Source organism: Neolamprologus multifasciatus, chromosome 5, assembly GCF_963576455.1.
Source record: "Neolamprologus multifasciatus chromosome 5, fNeoMul1.2, whole genome shotgun sequence".
Taxonomy (NCBI): Eukaryota; Metazoa; Chordata; class Actinopteri; order Cichliformes; family Cichlidae; genus Neolamprologus; species Neolamprologus multifasciatus.
Window position 1 is genome coordinate 12,097,484 of NC_140443.1, and position 22,625 is coordinate 12,120,108.

Consider the following 22,625-nt stretch of genomic DNA (forward strand, 5'->3'; position numbering starts at 1 on the left):
CCTTTGGCCGTTGTTCCTTTTGTTTTCGCTCCATCTCATTCCATCCAAAACATTTGGACGTGCGCCGCGCACATTGCACAGATGAAGAAAATACAGATGGTGCTTTCACTGTGTCATGCACACAAAATCACATCCATCAATTCAAACTGCTGGTTGCCTTTGCGCAGCTCCACAGTGGCACGGTGGTGTTGTCACTGCCTGTTGTTCACAGACAGAACATCCTTGCATTTTTTGGGGCAATCCTGGGGTTTCTACTTTCCTTCCCACAAACCAATCCAGATATCTCAGACTGCAGTCTCTAAGTCAGCTGTGTCCATGGTGTTTTTGAGGCAGTCGCAGTGAAACCAATTCGTCTTCGTAGGTTAGGTTACATTTGACGCTCACACTTTGTTTTTACCTGATATTTTAGTCATATTTCTGTCACATCAACAGCTAAAGTGATGAAAAGAACGTTTAATACTGTGTTTAATACTTTCACCCCCCCCCCCCCCCCCCCCCACACACACACACACAGCTGTCATTTGCCCCTAATAATAAGTAATAAGAGCGTATCCTCCTTAAGTAATTAGAGCGTATCCTCACAGATTGGGCTTTTTAAATCCACACGGTCTCTTCTCCTTATATTCTTCTTAAAACTCAATTCCTCTTTTCCCTCTCCATGCACTTCTTCCCCCCCGCCCCCCCACCCCCGACATCGCTTCATTTTTGAAATCTGTCCTTCATTAGTGCTGTCACAAAGTGTTTTATTTTGGAAGCTGTGTTGATGATTGAGAATAAGGGCAGGTTGTCCCAATATGCCTCTGTACTATCTGTGTGTCTACATTATACACACTAATTATTAAAACTGAAACCCTGTGGTGACTGTTAAAACGTGCATATGAACATGCACGCGTCACATCTGAATTTGTGAGTGATAATGGTGTAAGTTCACAATCCAGACTTGATTACTTTTCTTTTAATAATTAGAGATTCTATAAATCTTGGTAAGCTAGGAGGTTAAAGGCTGCATTGACTGAATCAGCTGACTTGGAATAGTTTGCATGCGAGCTTGTTTCTGCTGCTGAAATGTTTTTATTTTTTTCCACCCATAACTCGAAATTTCAAGTTAATACGTCAACATTTTGAGAAAATAACTTAAAATTTTGATGTAGGTATATAAAAATTTCCAGTTAATAAACTAATTTGTTGAGATATAATAACTTCAAATTTCACGTTCCACTCTGCCTATCAGGAACTACTGTGAAGTTACATCATGTCCTTGCTTCAGACGGTGGAAGGCGTCAGCTACCAGTGCTACAGCTGCAAGGTCACGAATGAACCAACTGCTGAGTGCTTTCAGCGTGTCGCCACAAATGATGAAATCCTTGTGCTACTAGCTGAACCGTGTGGCGTTGTTATCAGTACGACAGCAATTTGTTCATGTTTACTATACATTGTTAGCTCACTGATGCGATTTTGAGTCTGCCTCTACATCCGTTTCTGGGTAACAAGGAAACGATGTGATTCATGGAAGAAAATAACTCAAACTATGAGCATTACAGTAAAGTCTGAAAAACATATTTACTTTTTGGATCTGGGATAGTTTTATGTTATGGATAAGAGTGTGCATCAACTCTACACTGAGTAAACTTATAGCCATACATGACTACACAACAGGATTAGTCCAGAGTAACTATCATTTTCCCCACTTCTTGTCTTCTCACTGTGCTCCCACACTTAAAGAAAGACCTTTTGGTTGTAGCTCTGTGAGAAAAATCACTACTCGCCACATTTATCCAGACTCTATGTATGTAAGTACCCAGATAATGCACCACTCCATTACTATTCCTCTGCTTCTGCAGAGCTTGGACATCATCTCTGTTGCTGTGAAGTGTTTACCTTTGACTATAATTACTGTGGATTATTTATTTATTCTTCCAATATTACAAACAAAAATTGCACTTTGTTTTCTCTCCCCCCGGGCTTTTAGCACGCAGAGCTGAGTCAAGGTGCTTTCTGTGTGAGTATCTCAGAACTTTTGATCTATTATTTTAATGGTTGCTTGGTTTTAAGCTATCTTGTTTGTTGCAATGTAAAGTACAGAATCAGCTGCAAACTGTGATGTGTGCATCATAACCCGATTCCTGTAAGCGCAGAACCCTCAGCCACACACACCTTGACCACATATGTGAGTTGGAGAAGACCAGTTTCTGCCTGCAAGTAAAAAAAAACTTTATATGCAACAGTGTTCACCCTTTTTCTCCCGCTCTAGGTGTTTCTTTTCTCTCTCTCTCTCTCTCTCTCTCTCTCACACTCACACACACACACACACACACACACACACACACACACACACACACACAATAAAAAATGGAGACAGCGAACCACATGTGTTGAAGCTGGTATGTCATGAGAGTGGAATATCTCCCAGCCATCTTAACTGAATCAAGCATAGTGCTGGAAAACTCCCCTGCTCATCCCATAACAATCTGACCACAGGAAGACTACAAACACACACGCAAACATAAACGTTCACATTCACAGTGCGTGTGCAGACACAGAAATACAAATGTTGCCCTGGTGATTATTCTACTGAATTCCATCTTTGCACTAGAACCGTGACATTAAAATGTGCGACCACATCACAAACTCTTTTGGAGAATTTCTCCACTTTTATGTTAAACAATGAAAACAGACATCAAACTCTTACATGTGTCGCCAGTAAACTGCTGACCTGAACACACCAAGCCAAAACTTCTGAATGTCTCCGCTTCATATGGGAATTTTTACAGTTTTTGGGCACCGTTTCTTGGCTGTTTTCCCAAATTGACATACTTCTCTATGAAAAATATCAGATTGGATTTATTAGTGATGATATCATCAGAACACAGACTGATGGATATTGTTTTCCTGCATTAGTGTAAAATAAAGTATACTTAATTCTTCTTCTTCTTTATTTATAATTACAGATTTTTAAAAGGTTGGATAAAAAATGTTTCGCCATTTATTTATTGGAATGTGTAGCCTTGAAATGACTGTAGTTGGTCTAAACTTCCCGCGTTGGGCCCTGGGTCATTAATCAAACAACCTAATTTTGATGAAAGTGGCAACGCCGAGCTGAGATTCTTTTTTAGCCAAACCACTAAAACGAAGCGATTTTATTCACAAGATGTTTACCATCAATGTGGAACACTAGAACAACATGTCAGTTCATTTTAGAATTTTAGTTTTGTGAAGTGTGACAATCTATTCTCCCATTTTGGTATGAACACTCATGTGTGAGTGAGGCACAATGACTTTGTTTACTTCGGGTCTGTAAGACTATGTACCAGCAGGGAAAATGTGTAGTGGCCATTTAAATCCAGATAATATCCCAGTGAGATGTGGCCATATCTTAAAGGGCTCGCATTTACTAAACAAGGATAAAAAAGATCAAATTTTATGGTTTTATGCTTTTGAGCCTAAACTGACTCCTTGCACAACTCGGTTATAATCAGAGCCACATGTTGTGAAAGAAAAAAGAAGCACATACATCAGCATAATGGATGACAAATCAGCAGGCAGCCCTTTTGGGTGTGCACACATCCTCAGAATAGTGAAACCAACTAACACGTACAAGCGGTACAGCTGAGCGATGACACAAGTTACTTAAAAAATAGACGTTTCCATGCTTGAATTATGGTCGAAAATATCTATGAGGAACATTTTTGACTGGAGCTTCACTGAGACCGGTGAGTGTCCATTCTGTTAGGAAGATTCCAGTGGTGACAGTATTACTGCATGACTTTGTATGATTGTGAAACGAATGCTTTAGTAATTCCTCACCAGATGGAGGGTTGGATAACTATCCAATGTTAGTTCAGTCTACAAGTGGTATGTGGAACGTCAACATGGTCCAATCAAATGCAGTCACGGCAAACAAAGGAATAAACTCAAAATGAGACGGTAATGGGTGGTGCAAGTAGGAACATCCATCCATCCATCCATCATGAATCACAGAACCAATCTCGGGGTCCATGACTGCTTAAACCATATCGTAAACAGCTATACTGAGCTGGAGAAAAGCAACAAACCACTCTGTCGCCTAATCCACAGCTTCCACATACAAATCCCCTACCCTATAGCAAAAATAGGGAAATACAGCTACTGTCAAAAGTACACCGAAAGCTTAAAAAAAAGCTTGCGTAAAAGTTGAACATCAGGTACAGTGAGAACAATTGCATGTGAAGGTAGCTTTAACTTTCAGGCACATTGCGGAGGATGTCGTGCAGGAATCTGCTGTAGATCCTTAAGGACAAAAGATGCCTGCTAGTTGCAAAATTAGTACTGAAGCGGAACATTGGGGCATCTTTGATACATTCACTGTATACAAGGACCACCTGTGCAGCTCAAAAGATGTCCAAATCTCAATAATCTTATAAAGATGTTAGAAAAGTACATTGAAATTGGTTGAATCCTGCCAAATTGAATCAGTCACACTAACACAAAACCTCATGAAAATGTTTGGAAACCATCTAAGAACACACTTTTTTCATCTCTGCCCACAGACTGAAGGGCAGTCTGAAAGAATGCATGAAAATTTCATTACTTGCTTTCTTCACTTTCTGCCTTTAAAAATGCTTTAACCTCCTAGGACCTGGCATCCACATATGTGGACATCACATTTTGGGTTATTTAGACCAAAGTATTCAATTTTGCTCTACAAGGGCCTGATATCCACTTACGAGGACATTATACTGCTGCTGTTCTATCGAAATTTTAAATGAGTATCCTCATATGTGGCTCTCATTTTTCTTAGAAACTAAAATTAGGTAAAAAAAAATCTGCTAATCCTTTGTTTTTACATTTATCAGGCCCCAATCAGCCCAAATATCAAAGAGAAATTAAAAATGCATGCCGTGGAAGAGTTCAGGGGTTAAAGACATCTAAGAAATGAAAGTGAGAGAATGAGACACTGTGGAGCAAACTTACTCCTTAAAAAGTACCTGTTGTCCAGGGTTTAGCTGCCCCGAGGCTACCTCTGCACTGTGTTCAATGTGCAGTAACTTAATACATGTGGTACTTGGAAAAAAGCACTTAAGCTCACTGTCTGTGTTGGGTTACACTGCAACTTTACCCAGATCCATATGTTATAGGATGAGAGGCCACACTGAGTTCTGTACTGTACAGACCAAAGTAGCAGCGTTTGAAATTGAAATCTAAAATAATTCCCTCTGAGTGAGGATGGTATACAATCCAACGCATCATAGCTAGAATTTTCCTTTTATCCTCAAAAAATGAGAGGAAAAACAAACTGAAAGTCTGACAATTAAATACTTATAAAAGCCTACAGAAGTATATTCTCAAGTGTGTTTGGTTGAAGGTAAAATCACACATTACTTCAAAACACGTGTAAAGTAAGAAACATGATCGGCATGTGTGAAATTTCACGATGAGGCTGCTAAAAAAACATCACATAAACAAGCCATACTTTCCATTTTTAACAAATATAATTATCTAATCTGAGAGGTGTAATAATACCAAACGGAAACTAAGGATTAGCCATATAATGATTCTGTTTTTCATTTGACAGCGGCTGACAGGACGTTTGTGGTCTTTTTGCCGTCTTACTTGCATCACAATTAGCCAAATTCTCTTGTTGTGCCAGACCAGTAAATGAGCTCACATCCTGATATAAAATGATCTGGATAATATCCCCGTGTCGCCTCAAAAGTCCCTTTATAAATGTCACACATGGTCCCTATTAATTGACAGTGGGCCCAGTCCAGAACATGTCTCTTGTCAACATCATGGAGTAGAAAAAAATGTTTCATTCTGTAAGCGAGCAAACGAGTTATAGATGGGGTCAGCAAACGGTAGGATGAACTCCAGTGCAGTAAAATGTCACATATTTCTGTGGTTGCAGGAGCAAAATGTGCAGTGAATAAAGAATGTGGGGGTCAAACCTCTAAAACTCATGAAGCTAAGCCTTAATAAATTTTTAATAAGTGGCTAATATGAAAAGTCACTCCTGTGCAGTTGTCGTGAAAGGGTAAATTAGCTACAGAGACGGAAAGCCACAGGGATCTGCAGAAACGGCAGATTTTTGGACTTTGGCAGTCTTCTGGAGAAATGTCTGTGTTAAATGCATTGGTGATCCATCAAATTTTGGTGACATTATCATCATCTATAGCTAAAACCAGAACTGGCAGTGGTCCTCCAAAAAACCCACCAGTGTCCTTGCTCATGTGTTCACAAATCGAGTCAGCACAAATCTGTTTCTTACTGTTAGTACCGTAGGATACGGATAAAGTACACACACTTGCTTATCCCAGTTAATCCCAGCCCTGTTCTCTGAATTATCTTATTATATTGTGTTTTAATGTGTTTTGCATTGTCTTTTGAACTTGGCTAGGTAGCTGTAGCGTGCAGAGTGGTCTGTGGGACTGTACCAAGCCTGTACTTGATTTGTGTTGCTTTAAGTACATTAAAAACTGAAGTACAGCTGCAGTTGTATTCTCTTACTAAAAGGAATCCCTTGAGTGAATCAAGGTTTGGTTTATTTTTTACCATTTAGAAGGAAAAAGTAATGACCAATCAAAAAGCCATGTGGGAGTACAGTTTTGCATTATGACTTTAGTCCATTCATTTCCACTTTGGTTTTATAATTATGTAAAGTACTGCGGCACTGATGGAAAAATAATGAGAAATGGACCTTTGACAGGGAAGTTCAAGCACAGTTGTTGAGTTGTTGTAATACAGATGCAAGACAGATGCATGCTGCTGGACTTCAACCATAGATGTTTCCTTCCAGTTTACATTTGCGTTGCACTGCATCATAAAACACTAGCTATGCAGCCACTTTCAATTTTACAGCAGAGGAAATACATTAAGGCCTAAATAGGGGCTATACTGCTGCTTTCCCTTTTTTAAATGCAAGCTGAGTAAATCAGTCTGACTTTGGGAGATTATCACCACCATAAATACAATTTAATGTTTTCATGCTAATGGCAAACATGTGTCTGTAGCCACAAAGCCATTTCACAAATACATACATGCGGACCAAACTTATGGAAAGATTGTTTGAGTTATCGACATGCAGATGGAATACAAATAATCACTCAGCTTGTGATTAGATTTTTCCCCCTCACTCATGCAGGTTAGGGTTACAACCAGCTGATTTTCGGTCGCTTAGTTTACAAGTTGATGCAAAAATGCACAAAAATGCCTCGACTATTTTTGGTTTCTTAAATCTCAGAAGTGGTTAAATCCTGGTTAATTGAAGCACCCACACACAATCCACACTTTGACTGGGCAATGTGTACAATTAAGTGATAAGTAAAAACTCAAGGTGTACTTTTAGTGCCTTAGGTGTTTGTCTCTACGTAGTACTTGGATCATCTACCCTCATTTTTGTCACATACATTTAAGTTCATGAATATTTGGACAATAAAACACTTTTTTTTTGTAATTTTGCCTCTGTACACTACCACAGCTGATTTGAAATCAGACAATCAAGATGTTTCACGGGCTCAAAAGTAAGTGGACAAACTAACATAATAATATAAGGTCTGTTTTTAATACTTGATTTGGATAAAAACTTGGTTGGAATCTCTTGCAGTTACTGACTGCCCGGCATCTAAAACCTATGCACATCACTATGTACATGTCCTTGATATGCTATGCAGGCCTTTAGTGTAACTGCCTTCTGCAAATCCACAAGAATTCTGAACGCATGCTCTATAGAACCACAGCTTTTGACTATGCAAGAATAATCAATTTCCTTACCTAGATGTCTGTGAAGGTTTTCAGTCATCCAGGTCATCGTAGTCAAAGGAGCTTGCAAAGAAAAGTGTCTGGACTTCTTTAAGTTGCTTGAAGATGTTTCACCTCTCTTCCGAGAAGCTTCTTCAGTTCACTTACAACAACATCCCAGTGTACTTCAGACCCAGCAACACACTCAGACAGGAACTGGTTCACCCGAAGGACAAAACTCCGAAACACAGACTTAACAATGTGGTGTACGCTGTACAGTACGGCGAGGAATGCCCAGACCTCTACATTGGAGAGACCAAACAGCCACTTTTCAAGTGCATGGCACAACATAGAAGAGCCACTTCCACAGGACAAGACAGCTGTCCATCTGCATCTAAAGGACAAAGGTCACTCTTTCGAGGATGCCAATGTTCACATTTTGGACAGAGAGGACAGATGGTTTGAAAGAGGAGTGAAAGAAGCCATCTATGTCCACTGTGAGCGACCGTCTTTGAACAGAGGCGGTGGTTTACGACACCAACTCTCTGCCATCTATAATCCAGTTTTGAGTTCCCTCCCCAGACGCCTCAACGCCCACTCACATCCTGGGCCATCTGACCTCAGGAAATCACATGATAGGGTGGGGCCAGGTTTCACAATGAGCTCACCTGAAACCCTGGCTGATTGGGACCCACACCCAGTTTCACACCTTGGCTCATGTGATTAGAGGATCATCAGGGAGTCCTTTGTCCCTCTTTGGGGGGAAACTCCCACCGCGTTTAAATCTGGGACTCCCCACATTTGACCTTAGAACTGAAGAAGCTTCCCGGATGAGAGGTGAAACGTCTTCAAGCAACTTAAAGAAGTCCAGATGCTTTTCTTTATAAGCTCCTTTGACTCCTTACCTAGAGAAACTCTTTGGTTGCTTTTGGAATATGCTTTGGGTCATTATCCATTTGCACTGTAAAGCACGGTCAGATCACTTTTGCAGTTCTGTTTGAATGAATCTGAGCAGAGAGTATAGCCCTGTACACTTCAAAATCCAGCAGTCACATGGACAATGGACAGTAGTGATCTGAATCCACTGGCAGTCCTAACACTGACAGACATAAGAAAATGAGGAACTGTCTTTACAAATGGGTGCAATTCTTATATAAATAATAATGATAATAAAAAATAAAAATAGCTGTAATTACAGTAACTGTAATTAACACAGTTACTGCAATACTTTAAGTCTGTAATGGTATACAGAGGTATACAGAGAGAAAATTACAAGAAAAGAGTCGTGGTCCAAATATTGTAAAAAAATATATATATATAACTGCATATATTATGCAGTTATATTATTTTTTATTATGTTCTCATAACTGAAAGCACTGACAATAAATACAAGACTGAGAATATTAGAGCATTGGTTTAGTTAACAGCCTCACATTAACCACAGAAATTCCAAGCAGCCTCACATTAACCACAGAAATTCCAAGCAAGAAAGGATGACTGCTTTCTGTTTTTAATGGTCAGCTTATTACATTAAGCAAGTAAAAAACCCTCAACATTAAAGATGCATTAATTTGTCATACAAGTTTACGTTTGCTCTTTGCATACATTAAACGTGGAATCACAAAAGCACAAATATATCTGATCTTAAGTGGCTTTCAGACAAAAGTCAAATAACAGCAGCACTGGAAGCCGTGCTTCACAAGGGGGAGATCTGCCAAAGTTATATCTATAGTTCTTTTATTTTGTTTGAGCTTTTTTCTTTGCCATGGCAGTGTCAGACACTCTGTGTTTGAACATGTTCTGTCTCAGACCTTGGGCACCACAGTTAATATTATAAGTTAATAAGAAAAAGAATGAAAAGCGACAGAATGGTCTAGCCACCACATTTTCTGACAACGTAACATCCTAACTGCCTATGTCAGATGATTCTAAATTGCCAGGAAAAGGAGTAACATATCCTCGTTAGCCCATGACAGTTTGCTGCCTTTGGTGAAAACAGAGGGGAGAGCAGGGTTGGGAGACGAGACCCACGTCCTTCCCCATCATCTGAAAACAATAAGACAACATGAAACTGGGCATTAAAAGACTAGAGCTGTCTAATCTGGGACAACGGAGGAATGCTAGGGAGATGCCACAGCACTCTTTTATCCCAGATGTGTGCTATTAGGTCCAGGAGCTTGATCCCTGCTCCAGACTCTTCTGGATCAGATTTCTTCCTCTGCTAATGCCACCAGACATACAATCTGACAATGATAATGATAATTACTTCAAATGACATGCCTTCCATTGTGGAAGAAATGGAAAATACACAGCATTGTGCACAGACACACTAAGATTTGCAGCTCTAAACAGAAATTAGTGTTGGCTTAGAAAAGTTAAGCCCTATGCATGTGCATTGTTTTTGATTTGCTGTCTTTATTTAACTTTTTCACAGCTACAAGTGTTGATTGTACACGAAGGAGAAATTATGTGACAAGAAAAAAAGTCACAACAACAACTTGTTTTTTACGGGAGGGCAGAAACTGTTGCCCAGTTTGGTTCATAATGTTTTGGATATGAACCATTAATAGAAGAGCCAGGGACCGACTCCAGTACAATAGTTCTGATCAAGGCCCAAGAACAAGGGACTAAATGCAGTTTTAACGAGTAGTGACAGCATTTCCACAACGCGGGAGCTCCAAAATCTTTTTTTTTTTTTTTTAAAGCTTTGCAGTGGAGTCTATTTTCAGGTTCCCTTGGACTCTCATAAACAAAAACACATGATGAGCTTTAAGCCCTGGGCGTGATCATCGGTCTATCTCCACACCAAATTCAAGAGGTTCAATTTCACTGGGTGAAAGCAGCCTGAATGCACAAACCTCTGATGTAGCTGAGGATGTGTGATGTTTTAAGATGTAATCTTGCTGCGGTGGGGCCAAGATAAAGAAACACAAGCACATTTTTAGCCACAGGGAGCAGAGCAAGCTGGACATACTAGAGGTTCTCACTTTTATCTATCATTTTATCTATTATGTTAAAGGGAAATCCTCCATAACAGGCCATAGATGCATCTTTCAGGGTATTTCATATAGAATGAAACTCATCTCATCTGTCTTCAAGATTGTCCAGCCCAAAAAAAAGAAAAAAGAAAAACAATTCTCCAAACTGACGTAGGTTTCTATTAATGCAACAAACCCTTCTAGTCACTGACTAGAAGCTATCAGAAGCAACAGAGCAAGTCCAGCAACTCAGGCACAAAATGATCCGATTTTTCAAGATGTTCGCTATTTGTTTTCCATTTCCTACAGATACTTGAAAATTAATCATATTCTTAAAAAGCTAACCACGACAATGTTTAATCAGAAAGCCAATATTTTGTCATTCGTAAGATTGGGTGCACATTAGAGACAAATTATGGTGTCGTGCTGATAAACACATTAGATTAAAAAATGATTATCGGTGATCTTCTAAAGAAAAATCATTGTGAAGGAATGCTTTCGTGTTTTATGGTTAACGGGGGGCAGTGGGCTGTTTGTTCTTGAGTTTTAGCTTATCCTGCAATTTGACTATTGTTACGAGTTCAAATATTGAGGGTGAGCCCACAGCACAGAAGCAATAAAGGACAGGAGTCATTAAACAGAAATGCCATGAAAGCCCAAAACTAGCTACAGGTAACTATAATATAAATAAATATTTATATTAAAAAAAGTACACCCGATTTAAAAATTAAGGTTTTACGTATCAGAACAAATAATCTGGTCCTTAGTAGGTTTGTAAATACAACCCAAGATAAATAAAAACATGATATATTTATTTAACAGAAACTAATTGGAGAAGCAGTTTGTCCAAAAAGAAAAAACTCTTTACAGCTTCCATAGAAATTAAGAGGTTAAGGAGGGGCCAGGTTTTGCTAGTCAAATGCAGTTGATTAACTGATCCTTGATTAACTGAACTGTGGCCACCTCTTTAAAAAAATATTTTTTGCTATTTGACACCAACAGTTATCTTAGAGAAGCAACTGTTGCTAGCTTATGAATGCAGGAAGGGTTATAAGTCCATTTCAAAACAATCTGAAGGATATTATTCTGCACTGATAAAGTGGAAAACATTCAGGACAGGCGCCAATCTTCCCAGGAGTGGATGTTCCAGAAAATTAACTCCAATGACACTGTAGTGCTCAGAGAAACAGCAAAAATCCCAAGAGCTACACCTCAAAAGAAAGAATTCACGTGTCGTGATGACCTAGCCAAGACCTCAACTCAATCGAAATGCTGCACTGGGACCTTAAGAGAGTTGTGCATGAACCAGTGCCTGCAGCTTTGTAAACAAGGGTAGACCAGAATGATGTGAGAAAGTCATACAGTAAGCAAATACGGTACTTGTATTTTCTTCAAGTTATTGCTGCCACAGGTCCTACAAGCTATTGAATCGTGGCCTGTAAATTTTTTACACAATGACTTAGCTTTTTAACATTTTTTATGTCACAATCTAATATGTTCGACAAACATACTCTGATTAAATTTGATTTTACCATGAAATTAAATGTAAACTGTCCCGCAGAGCCTCTAAAAACTTGCTATCTGGGCCCAGTTAAAGAACCACTGCAATAACCTGCAAAACCCTGACCATGACACTGACTTCAGCATTAATCAAAGACTGCCCTGTACAAATTAAGGCTTTATTGTATCCACTTAGACTATTCTAAGCAATGCAAATAAAAAACTCTGAATCTTTAAATTAACTTTTGCTTCCATTCAGCCCCACGACATATGCCCCATAGCTGTCCCTTTCATTCTACACCCCTAGATTATGCTGCAGGGACAAGAAAACTAGTAACGTCTGCCTACAAGTGTTAATTAGAAGTAGCACATGTTGGAATATTTTATAGGGTTCATTTTCCCCCACTTGGCATTATAAAGTGCACAAGTGTGTCAACAACACAGAACAGAACACAATACCAAACACCACAGGGAATTCCACATGTTGGCAGTCCAACATAATAAATAAAGCAGCTAAATGATTAGTGGCATCCGACTTATTAGAAGCAGATGATAGAATCTGCTGTTGTTTCTTAAACCCATTAACCGCTAAATCTTTCAGCCCAGAGTGCACCTACTGTTTGCACCTGTAATTGCCATGCTTCTTACTGGTTCGTATCCTTTCTCACCTGTGGTACACTTTTTTTTCATCCTGCATCTCTGTGTCTCGCTGTGAGGTGGGCAGATTGGTGTTGCTTTATCGTCAGGCGTTTTCCCGGTCTGGCCACCCACCCGAGTCCTCGTCTGCTTACCCCACCTGAAACCACAGGTGACGCCATCCCGGAGACAGACGCTCCACTCACTCCACTCTCCTAGTGGAGCTAGGACACAGTTTTCTAATGGAGGAAATAGAAAACCTTCATCAAAAAGAGTGTTTTAACACAAAACAGACTGTAATTGTCAGTACCAATACAGTAAAAATAATGGCACCAGTAAAGGGTCTGACAATGATTTCATCCCAATATCTAACAGCAGCCTACACTGTAGAGGTCTGTGTGTCTCTTCGTAGATATTGTCTGTGAAGGTTCTCAGTCATCCAGGTCATCGTAGTCAAAGGAGCTTGCAAAGAAAAGCGTCTGGACTTCTTTAAGTTACTTGAAGACGTTTCACCTCTCATCCGAGAGGCTTCTTCAGTTCTAAGGTCAAATGGTGGAGAGTCCCAGATATAAACCTGGTGGGAGTGTCCCCCCACAGAGGGACAAAAGGACCCCCTGATGATCCTCTAATCGCCTGAGCCAAGGTGTGGAACTGGGTGTGGGTCCCAATCAGCCAGAGTTTCGGGTGAGTTCATTGTGAAACCTGGCCCCACCTTATCATGCAAATTCCTGAGGTCAGATGGCCCAGGGTGTGAGTGGGCGTTAAGGCATCTGGGAAGGGATCTCAAAACTGGATTATAGATGGCAGAGAGTTGGTGTCGTAAACCACCGCCTCTGTTCAAAGATGGTCGCTCACAGTGGACATAGATGGCTTCTTTCACTCCTCTTTCAAACCATCTGTCCTCTCTGTCCAAAATGTGAACATTGGCATCCTCGAAAGATCCTTCGTAGATATTCTTCCTCAGCTGATCTCTGACCCACCATCAAACCAGTCATGCTGAATGTTGTTACAAAAGTGTAACAATGTTATGGCTTCTATAGCGCTTTTGTGTTTGTCACATGTTTTGAGAGTGAACCTGCTCTCATATGTGAAAAGCACAGTGCACCAGTGGTGGACCTGCCTATTCTTGTATTCTATAGCAATTGCCACTTGGGTTCCACAGTAACTGTCTGGCAACTGTCTGTTTCTAATTTTTTGGTCATAGACATTCACACTAATGGCCTGCTGAGGACATTTTGTAGCTTTGACACTAATTATCCTGTTCTTCCTTGCACAAAGGAGCAGATACCGGCCCTTCTGATGGGTTAAGCGTCCTCTACGGCCCTGTCCAGCTCTCCTAGAGTAACTGCCTGTCTCCTGGAATCTCCTCTTTGCTCTTCAGGCTTTGCTGGATGATAAAGCAAACCTTCTGGCAATGGTACTTACTGAAGTACCTTCCTGGATGAGCTGAATTACCTATGATTAGCTGTACGTGGGGCGCAGGCTCTCAATTTACCGGTCGATCTACGTCCCTACCCTCACCTATGGCCATGAGCTGTGGGTAGTGACCGAAAGAATGAGATCGCGGATACAAGCGGCAGAAATGAGCTTCCTCTGAAGGGTGGCTGGCCTCTCCCTTAGAGATAGGGTGAGAAGTTCAGCCATCCGGGAGGGGCTCAGAGTAGAGCGGCTGCTCCTCCACATCGAAAGGAGCCAGCTGAGGTGGTTCGGGCATCGGACAAGGATTCCTCCTGGGCGCCTCCTGGGTGAGGTGTTCCGAGCATGTCCCACCGAGAGGAGGCCCCAGGGCAGACCCAGGACACGCTGGAGAGATTATATCTCTCGGCTGGCCTGGGAACGCCTTGGTGTTCCCCCGGATAAGCTAGAGGCAGTGGCTGGGGAGAGGGAGGTCTGGGCTTCTCTGCTTAGGCTGCTGCCCCCGCGACCCGGTCCCGGATAACGCGGAAGGATGGATGGATGGATGGATGGATGGTGCCCAGGTATCACTTTATGCTACCAATAACCTGACCTGATCAATATTACAGAAGTTTAACTGACTTGATGCTATACTCTGATCAAAATGTGTTCCTTTAATTTTTTTGAGCAGTTTATATTAAGACTAACATTTTATTTCAGACCCCTTACAAACACGTTGCTATAATCAAAGGTAGATGAATGCTAGATGAAGAGTTACTACAGTGGTCATTACACTTGCAGTAACTGGCTGAATGGTGAGTGATGTCACCCTCAAAATCAGCTGCTGCAAAATTTTCCAGACAGACCACAAAGGAAAATCGGTAACCTTCGCCAAAACGGGGCAACAATTGGAAATCATTATCATTATCACTGTCCATTATCACTGTTTATTTGAAATAAAGAGATTTCCAGAGACTGCTTTCTGCAGTTGCTTGAGGTGTGTACTAACAGTCAGACATGAAACCCTAACACTGATATGAAAAACAGATGTGGTCTCGATGCCAAGAAGCAACAGTAGCTGCAGATGGTGTCTGTAGAAGGCAGAGGAATATCGACCAGTGTCAAATGATGAGTGAGTTCTACAATACATCTCACTTAGTCAGAAGGCAGAGATGATACACAATGAGATATGAAGATAAATTCTAAAACCTCTTTGAAGACCTTTAATATGAATCGTGTGTTGCATTCTGGTTTGACTCCATCAAAAAGAATTTCACTGGGAAATGAATTGGATGAGAAAGAAAGGGAGTAGAGGAGTGTAAGACATGTTTCAGAGGAAGGTAGATTTTTTCCCCTTTAAACTAAATGTAGCAGTCACGCTGTCATCTTCATTTAATGTGATAAACAGTTTGAAATTCTGTTAATGCCATATCCTTTGCATGAGAAACAAAAGCTACAGGTCAAATTCAGTTTAGCAAAATTATTAGGCAAATTTCAGTGAGATAAAACTCCCGCAAACCACAGATAATCAAATAATCAATCACACATGAAACACAGTAGAGATGTGGCCACAGAGCCAGAGAGGTAGATAAAAGGAGATGAGCTTGCAAGAACAGGCCTGCTGTTGATTAAACCTTTCAGATTAGTTTCACTAATGTGTCCATTGCACAGCAGACCCTCATTTTTATAGCTGGAGTCAGGAAAGCTTTAGTTAATACACTCTATACAGTAAGTTAGAACAAGAAATAAGATAGGAAACAATATGTTTATTTTATTTGTACTGCTTAAGAGGTTTTCAGTCAAAACGTTAACATGCCACACTCAAAAGGGTTGTAGTGAAAATGAAATTCATTTGCAATTTCTTTTTTTGTAATTTCAAAAGCAGGCTTGGAGACAATAGTAAATCAGTGTTAATGTTTGTTAGAAATAGAAATAGAAACACATACCTGCTAACTAGTACTTAGTAAACGTAATAAAATACAAGAATTTTACTAACGACAGATGAAACACAGTCATTTGGATAGTCTGTACCACACAGAGTCCAAGAAGCAGTGGAGCTAGTAGTAGCTATAAATGTATGGATGCATCCTGCCCTGAATCCAGTGTGAGAGGAAGATGAAATGCCTGCCTAGAAGCAGAAGAAGTCCTAATACAAATGGAAATACGAATGGAAAGACATATATTATAGTGAATGGGACTGCAAACAATGGCTCGTGTCCCAAGCAATCCTTCAAATCAACCCTTTAAACTAGCTTTGTACACTGGAGACAGCTCTTGGAGAGTGAAGGAACTCACTCTAAATTGGTGAGATCAAAGCTGTTACTACAATTTATTTTTTTACATGAAGCAATAGCTTTTTAAAGGACACTACCTACCTAATGTCAATAACAGTGCTAATAGGGTTTTAGTCAGGGTGCAGTGGGGAGAGAGACTGACCGAAGGGTGAATGGGTCACCAATCTATTTCAGAGTTGATGTAGAGAAAGACAACCATTCACTCTCAACATTCATTCATTTATTAGTTAATGCTATATTACTATATATTATTATACTATATTAATGCTTATTCCGTTTTCTAGAGGCCATTATCTATAATCATGTCAAAATACATTTTTCTCAGGATCACAAACAGAGGGACAAGGGATTTGACTTATTAAGTTACAAATGATATCAAAAGTGTAACTTACCAAGGCAGTCTGTCTGGTGGGGACGAGTTCCCTCTGGGCAGTGGGTCAGACACTTGCCTTTGTAAAGCTGGAAGCCAGGCTTACACTTGGTGCAGAAGTCCCGGCTGAAACATTGCTCACAGTCTGAAGAACGGCACTCTGAGAGGAAACAGATTATCACACACAGTGTAGAGTACTTGGGTAATCATTGTTACATGAAAAAGTCCATTTTTCACCTGGTCACACATATTTTCATTTTAGCTGAGAGGGTGAACACAATAATTAAAAAGCTGAATTTGTCCAGTGAGAGAAAAGCTGCTGAAAACTAAAGGTGAAAAAAGAGAGTAGCATCTTTGCTTCCTGAATATCATATATTTCCTACTGAAACCTGCTGTTATGTCAGGAAACGCAGGAACAGTTAAAACCAATTCACTTTCAGAGAGGTGATTTGTATTTTGCTTTAGTCTTGTTTGCCAGCAGACAGAACGTGTTCTTTTGTGTGCTTGACAGATACAGATTGTGCAATACGTGCATCCAACAAAAACAAACTTTGTGCTGATGACATTTTGAGATGCCAAGCAACTGATTTGTTGTATCTAGAATCTTTATATATTAATAATAGAAGTCACGGTTCACAGAGCAGTCAGGGAAGATTGTGTCTTTGCTCTTTCACTGTTTCTCCGAGGTAAGGGCAAATCAGAAAGGATTTTAATATTACGTTTTGTGTTAAGGTTAAGGGGAGTCAGTGATAGTAAATATGTTTGGAAAAGAAATAAAGTGAACTATTGTGGAATCTTTGATTTTCCCAGTAAATGAGACAGAAACTATGTGCTGTTGGGTAAAGTTTTCTTTTCGTTTATTAGGACAGCATGTTTCTGGAAAGAATTAAGCAAGGTGCATCTTGAAAAGAAAGAGAAAGAAGAAGTGGTCTGGGACTGCGGACTCTGTGTATGAGTACTGTCGGTTGTTATTCATTATTTCAGACCTCAAGACAGTTAAGTCATACGTGCTAATGTGAGTAAGACTATCAGCAAATATTTAGTCACAGTCAGAGATCTCTGCAGGGGAAAGAACCCATTTTTGTAAAAAAAACCCAAAAAAACGCACTCATGCAGCGGTTGACATCCTTTCCTCTCTGTCCGTAGTGTCCTGCAGGGCAGGCGTGGAGACAAGTTCCATGGTGAGATATCCCCTCCCTCTGCAGGAACAGGAAGAGTCGCTCTGGGCAACGCACGCAGCCGTTGTCCCGGGAACACTCCAAACAGCTCCGACAGTCCTCTGATGTTTCTCTCTGAGCTGCAGGAGACAATAGGAAGACGATTAAGCCAGAGCTGCATTCAGGAGAGGAGTTATTAAGGTAAAAGTAGAGGAGGGAGAGAGTAAGGAAAAAATAAAAGCCAGGAAGCGAGAGGATGAGGAAGGAAAGGAGAGACCACAAATCCTCAAGATACCAAGAGGATTTCGGGAAAGATCCACTGTTGAAAATCAACACATTACCAGGAACTCTATAAAAATCATGCATTGAAGCGTTACGGTATTTCACTCCATCAAATAGTTGTAGTAATTGCTTTTGTAATGGCACACACTTCTTTTTGAGGTTCAGCATCTTTGATATTTCTTAGTTTGCTGCCTTGTTAGCTCAAATAGAGAAGAGCACAGAGTGTGATGCTGTGTCTATATGTCCTTTTAGCTAACTCCTTACATGTACATTACCAGGTGCACAAAGGAAGTCGTGTCCTGACAAAACTTACATGTCACTCTGACGATGCTCTCCTGATGACTTGATAGTCTAACACTTTCTTGGTATGAGTAGCTCTTTAGAAACTGTAGGTCGCTGATAATGAGTAGGATTACGTTTAGTAAGAAATATTCTTTATTTGACATGAAAACAGCACCAACGCTCTTTCTGTTCATCGACTCCCTGCTACTGCAGAGATTACAGACTGAAGCACTGATCAGTAACTCAACTTATAACTTATGACTAATAGTTGGATTTTTCTTTCATAATAATAAAATTTAGCTCTACAACGTTTTGATAAATATAAATATTATTATCACATATTATTAAGTGATATATGTCAACAAATAGATATTTTATTGTATTTCTATCCCAAAAATGTGATATGTACTGTAACAGTGAGGTACAGTATGACAGTCAAGCTTAGATCTAAGCCAAGGTAAGTCTTATATTATAACCAGAGATGGGCAGTAACGCGGTACTTGTACCGCGTTACTGTAATCCGATTACTTTTTTCAAGTAACGAGTAAAGTAAGGGATTACTATTGCAAAAACGGTAATTGGATTACCGTTACTTTCCCGTAGGAACGCTGCGTTACTGCGTTACTAAAACCATGATTTTTTGCGAGAATGTCTCATGACAGTGAGGTAAGCAAGTGCGACGTTTGTGAAAACAGCTGTGTACAGAGCAACAATGGATAATATATCGAGTGCGGGAGAGAGTATGAGCGTGCAGCGTTTAAAGCGTGGAAGTACTGACCTTACTTTGAGTTTGATTCCATAAAAAGTGACATAAAAATTAGTGTCCGTTGTGCGTGGGAAGAAAACTTCTTTTTACAGCGAAAAAAACCCCTGAACTTCCGTGCAAACGCAGAGTGCGCTATGACGTAATGGGAAATTCACAGAGAAACTCGCGGATTCTTCCACTGACCGCTGCGGCACACCTGCACCAAGGTAAACCTCCGCCCACCTGCTTTACAGGTGAAAATAGAGCAAAAGGACCGCTGAGTCTTTGACTTTATTTATTTTCTGCTGTGTTTTACTTGCATCTATTTGAAAGAGTGAGTGTAAATACAAAAAATATTTTATTTTATGTGCTGGAATGTGCAGAAAATAGGTTTAAATATTAAACAAATTTCTTCCAGTCAGAGAATGTTGCATATAATTAAATTTTGTCTTTTTAAAAGATTAAAACGAATAAAACAAGTTTTAAAAAGGGACTTTTCCATTTGATTACATTTTGTATGATGGATTATGTAGAAAAAGTAGAATTGGGCTGAAAGATCTATCGCTTTATCACCTATTCAGGTTGTAAATCGTGTTTTTAAAAAGTAACTAAGTAACTAAGTAACTAAGTAATTAATTACTTTTGAAAATAAGTAATCAGTAAAGTAACGGGATTACTTTTTGGGGGAAGTAATCAGTAATTAGTTACTGATGACTTTTTTCAAGTAACTTGACCAACACTGATTATAACAAAAGCAAGTGGCTGTATCTGCTTCCAGGTACAGAGAAGACTCGACAAAGAAAGAAAGAATGCTTTCAATCCATCGGGGATAAGGAGGGATATGGAAAGACAAGCAAGGTAGGATGGAAATTTGGATTGAGCAGCAGACAGCGAGTGTGCGTGAGTCTGAGCAATCGCACTCTGATCCTTGTGGGTCACTACATTCATCTTGTTATGTGTGGCTGTGGTTTAGGATGTGTTTGTGTGTGTGTGCAAAAGCAAAAGTGAAACCTGTCTTAAAAAGTTTTCAAATACCCAAATCATGTTATTCGTTCATAGATAAAGACACAGAAGATCATGTAACTTCAAGGCAACTATGAAAACATTTAATCATGTATAGTCTTGTTTAGTTTCTCATTAAATGTTGACCTTTTTTTGACTGTCAAATCAAGAGTTACGAACAGCTTTTTAACAGTTTTTTCTTATAATCACTCAAGGGTTGGAGCTGGCGTTTTAAGTTTTGTGCATAATTATCTTTAGTTTTTAATTTTTGGTTTTCTTTGGATTGTAAATTGGTGAAATCTAGCTTTCTTTTCAGTTCTGAGCTTTAGTTACTGATTTGAGGGTTGTATTTAGTTAGTTTCCCTCTTGGTTTCAATTCTGTTCCTCCTTCTGTCTCATCTGTATTTGTTTCCTCATCACTGTCCCGTGCCTCACTCTCAATATTTCTGCCTGTTTTCTTTAGTTACTTCCTGTGTTTACTTTGAGGTTTAGTTTTCCTAAATCATGGGATGTGCAGCTTTTCTTCCTGTCCCTGCTTTGATTGTCTTTAGTTGTGTTTTGGTCCCCAGCTGTTTCCTCTTTCCTTATTTCCCCTTTGCTTTTCCTTTCCTGCGGTTTTTTTTTTTCCTGGATTAACAGATTTCTTGAATAGGTGACCTGTTATCTGTTGGACTTTGAACTTGCTTTTCCTTGAACAAAAAGTTTTAAAACTTGTTTCATGACACAAATGCATCACATGGGAATGTTCTTTTAATTTTTAATGACTGCTGATGAAAATAATTTCTTTTTTCCTCAGGAGTGAATCCTGAAGAAAAAATACCAACAATTCAACAATAACAAGTTGGAGAGCTCAGTGATTTTAGATGAGAAGCAGTGAAACTAGTTGGAAAAATGTGTCCTGTGAACTCTTTCATCTTTCAAGAAAGGGCAAAGATTTCATTTTAGAGCTTCTGTTTCTGTTAATAGACTGTTATTCAGTCTATTAATGGCATACGGCCAGTCCAACATAAGCTGTTCCTCTCACGTCTGTCAATAGTCCGTTTATGACCATAGACTTTATAAGAAGAGTGACCCAGCACCTGTTTGCAATCTGCTGTTTTGAAGGCACTATTTAATCATTGTATCTGTCACCATCTTTAATTTTTAGAAACAGAGCTCACCATATCTGAATAAGATAGTGAAGCTAAATTAATGCATTCACACTATTATCGTTAGTTATTATTAATCTCTGGCACTCTTCCATTGTGTGTCTTTCGTCCTCCCATCACCCTCAGCATGTCGTGGCAGATGACACGTTCTGCATGAGGTTCCTGCTAAAAGAGTTTTTCCTTCCCACAGTCGCCTAATGTTTGTTCACAGGGGACTCATTTTTAGTGTTTCTCTTAATTATTTTATCAAGTGCCTCGAGGTGACTTTGTTTGTGAACTGAATATAATTGTATTGCAAAGATATACAAGCTACATGGATTTAGCAAATAAGGATAACTTGTCTTAACCATCACATAAATAAAATAATGGAATTTCATTCGCCAAAATTTGAGCAGAATGCAAAATGTATATAATATATATTCTGTTTTCATATATATATATATTACCTATGAAAACATCTTTAGCCCTACATGACAATAGTGCTTTGGTAATTTTTTTTATAAAACACTAAATCAAATGCAATAGGTTCTACTCCTTTGAAAAGGTAATTAAAATTTTTGGTGTTGAAGATTTGTTTTCAAGTGATCTTGGCAGAGTTACTAAACAACAGACTTCCAAAGACAGAGTTTTCAACTCCAGTGCAGAGTGGAACAGAGCAGATTTCCCCAGAATAACTCAGTGATTCATTTCGGTTTTGAGACCCGCTGAGCTCTCAGCTCATTGTCTGAAAAACAGTTCTCTACACATATGCTATCGATCTGCAGGCTTAAGGGACTTACAGAGGAGCGGCAGGTTAAGGTAGCGTAAAACGCTGAACTTTGACCTTGTATGGGATTGCCCTGGGTTTTTAACAAGCACCAGGTGTAACAAGATCTGTTGGGGTTTCAGGGAAAGATGTTAACATTTTGGAAAGAGCTTACACCCTAAAACATAATTCACAAAACTGGAGTATTTAAGGAAAGTGAAGGCATAAAGATCACTGAACTAAGTTTAAATAGGAAAAATAAGGAAACAATAATGGTTTTGAAGCTAAGCTAAGTTCTCCAACTTGTCATATCCATATGAGCAGTTTCTTCCTGATGTCTGAAATTTCAGCTTGCAGCTGAGTTGACATTTGATGCTG

General features: G+C 39.5%; 1 protein-coding gene across 3 annotated transcripts in view; it reads right to left on the reverse strand.

Annotated features, from left to right (window-relative positions):
* rspo4 (R-spondin 4) overlaps positions 1-22,625 on the reverse strand; it is a 36,563-nt gene that overhangs the window by 9,304 nt on the left and 4,634 nt on the right. The window contains exons 2-4 of one of the 3 annotated variants that reach the window (XM_085159049.1): positions 17,995-18,183; positions 16,909-17,046; positions 12,860-13,066 (exon numbers count right to left, since the gene is read on the reverse strand). In XM_085159049.1, coding sequence (XP_085015175.1) covers positions 12,860-13,066; positions 16,909-17,046; positions 17,995-18,183 — 534 coding nt within the window. Of the gene's footprint in view, positions 1-11,442; positions 13,067-16,908; positions 17,047-17,994; positions 18,767-22,625 lie in introns of those variants that run through there. The other 2 variants (XM_085159047.1, XM_085159048.1) reach the window with 2 other exon arrangements.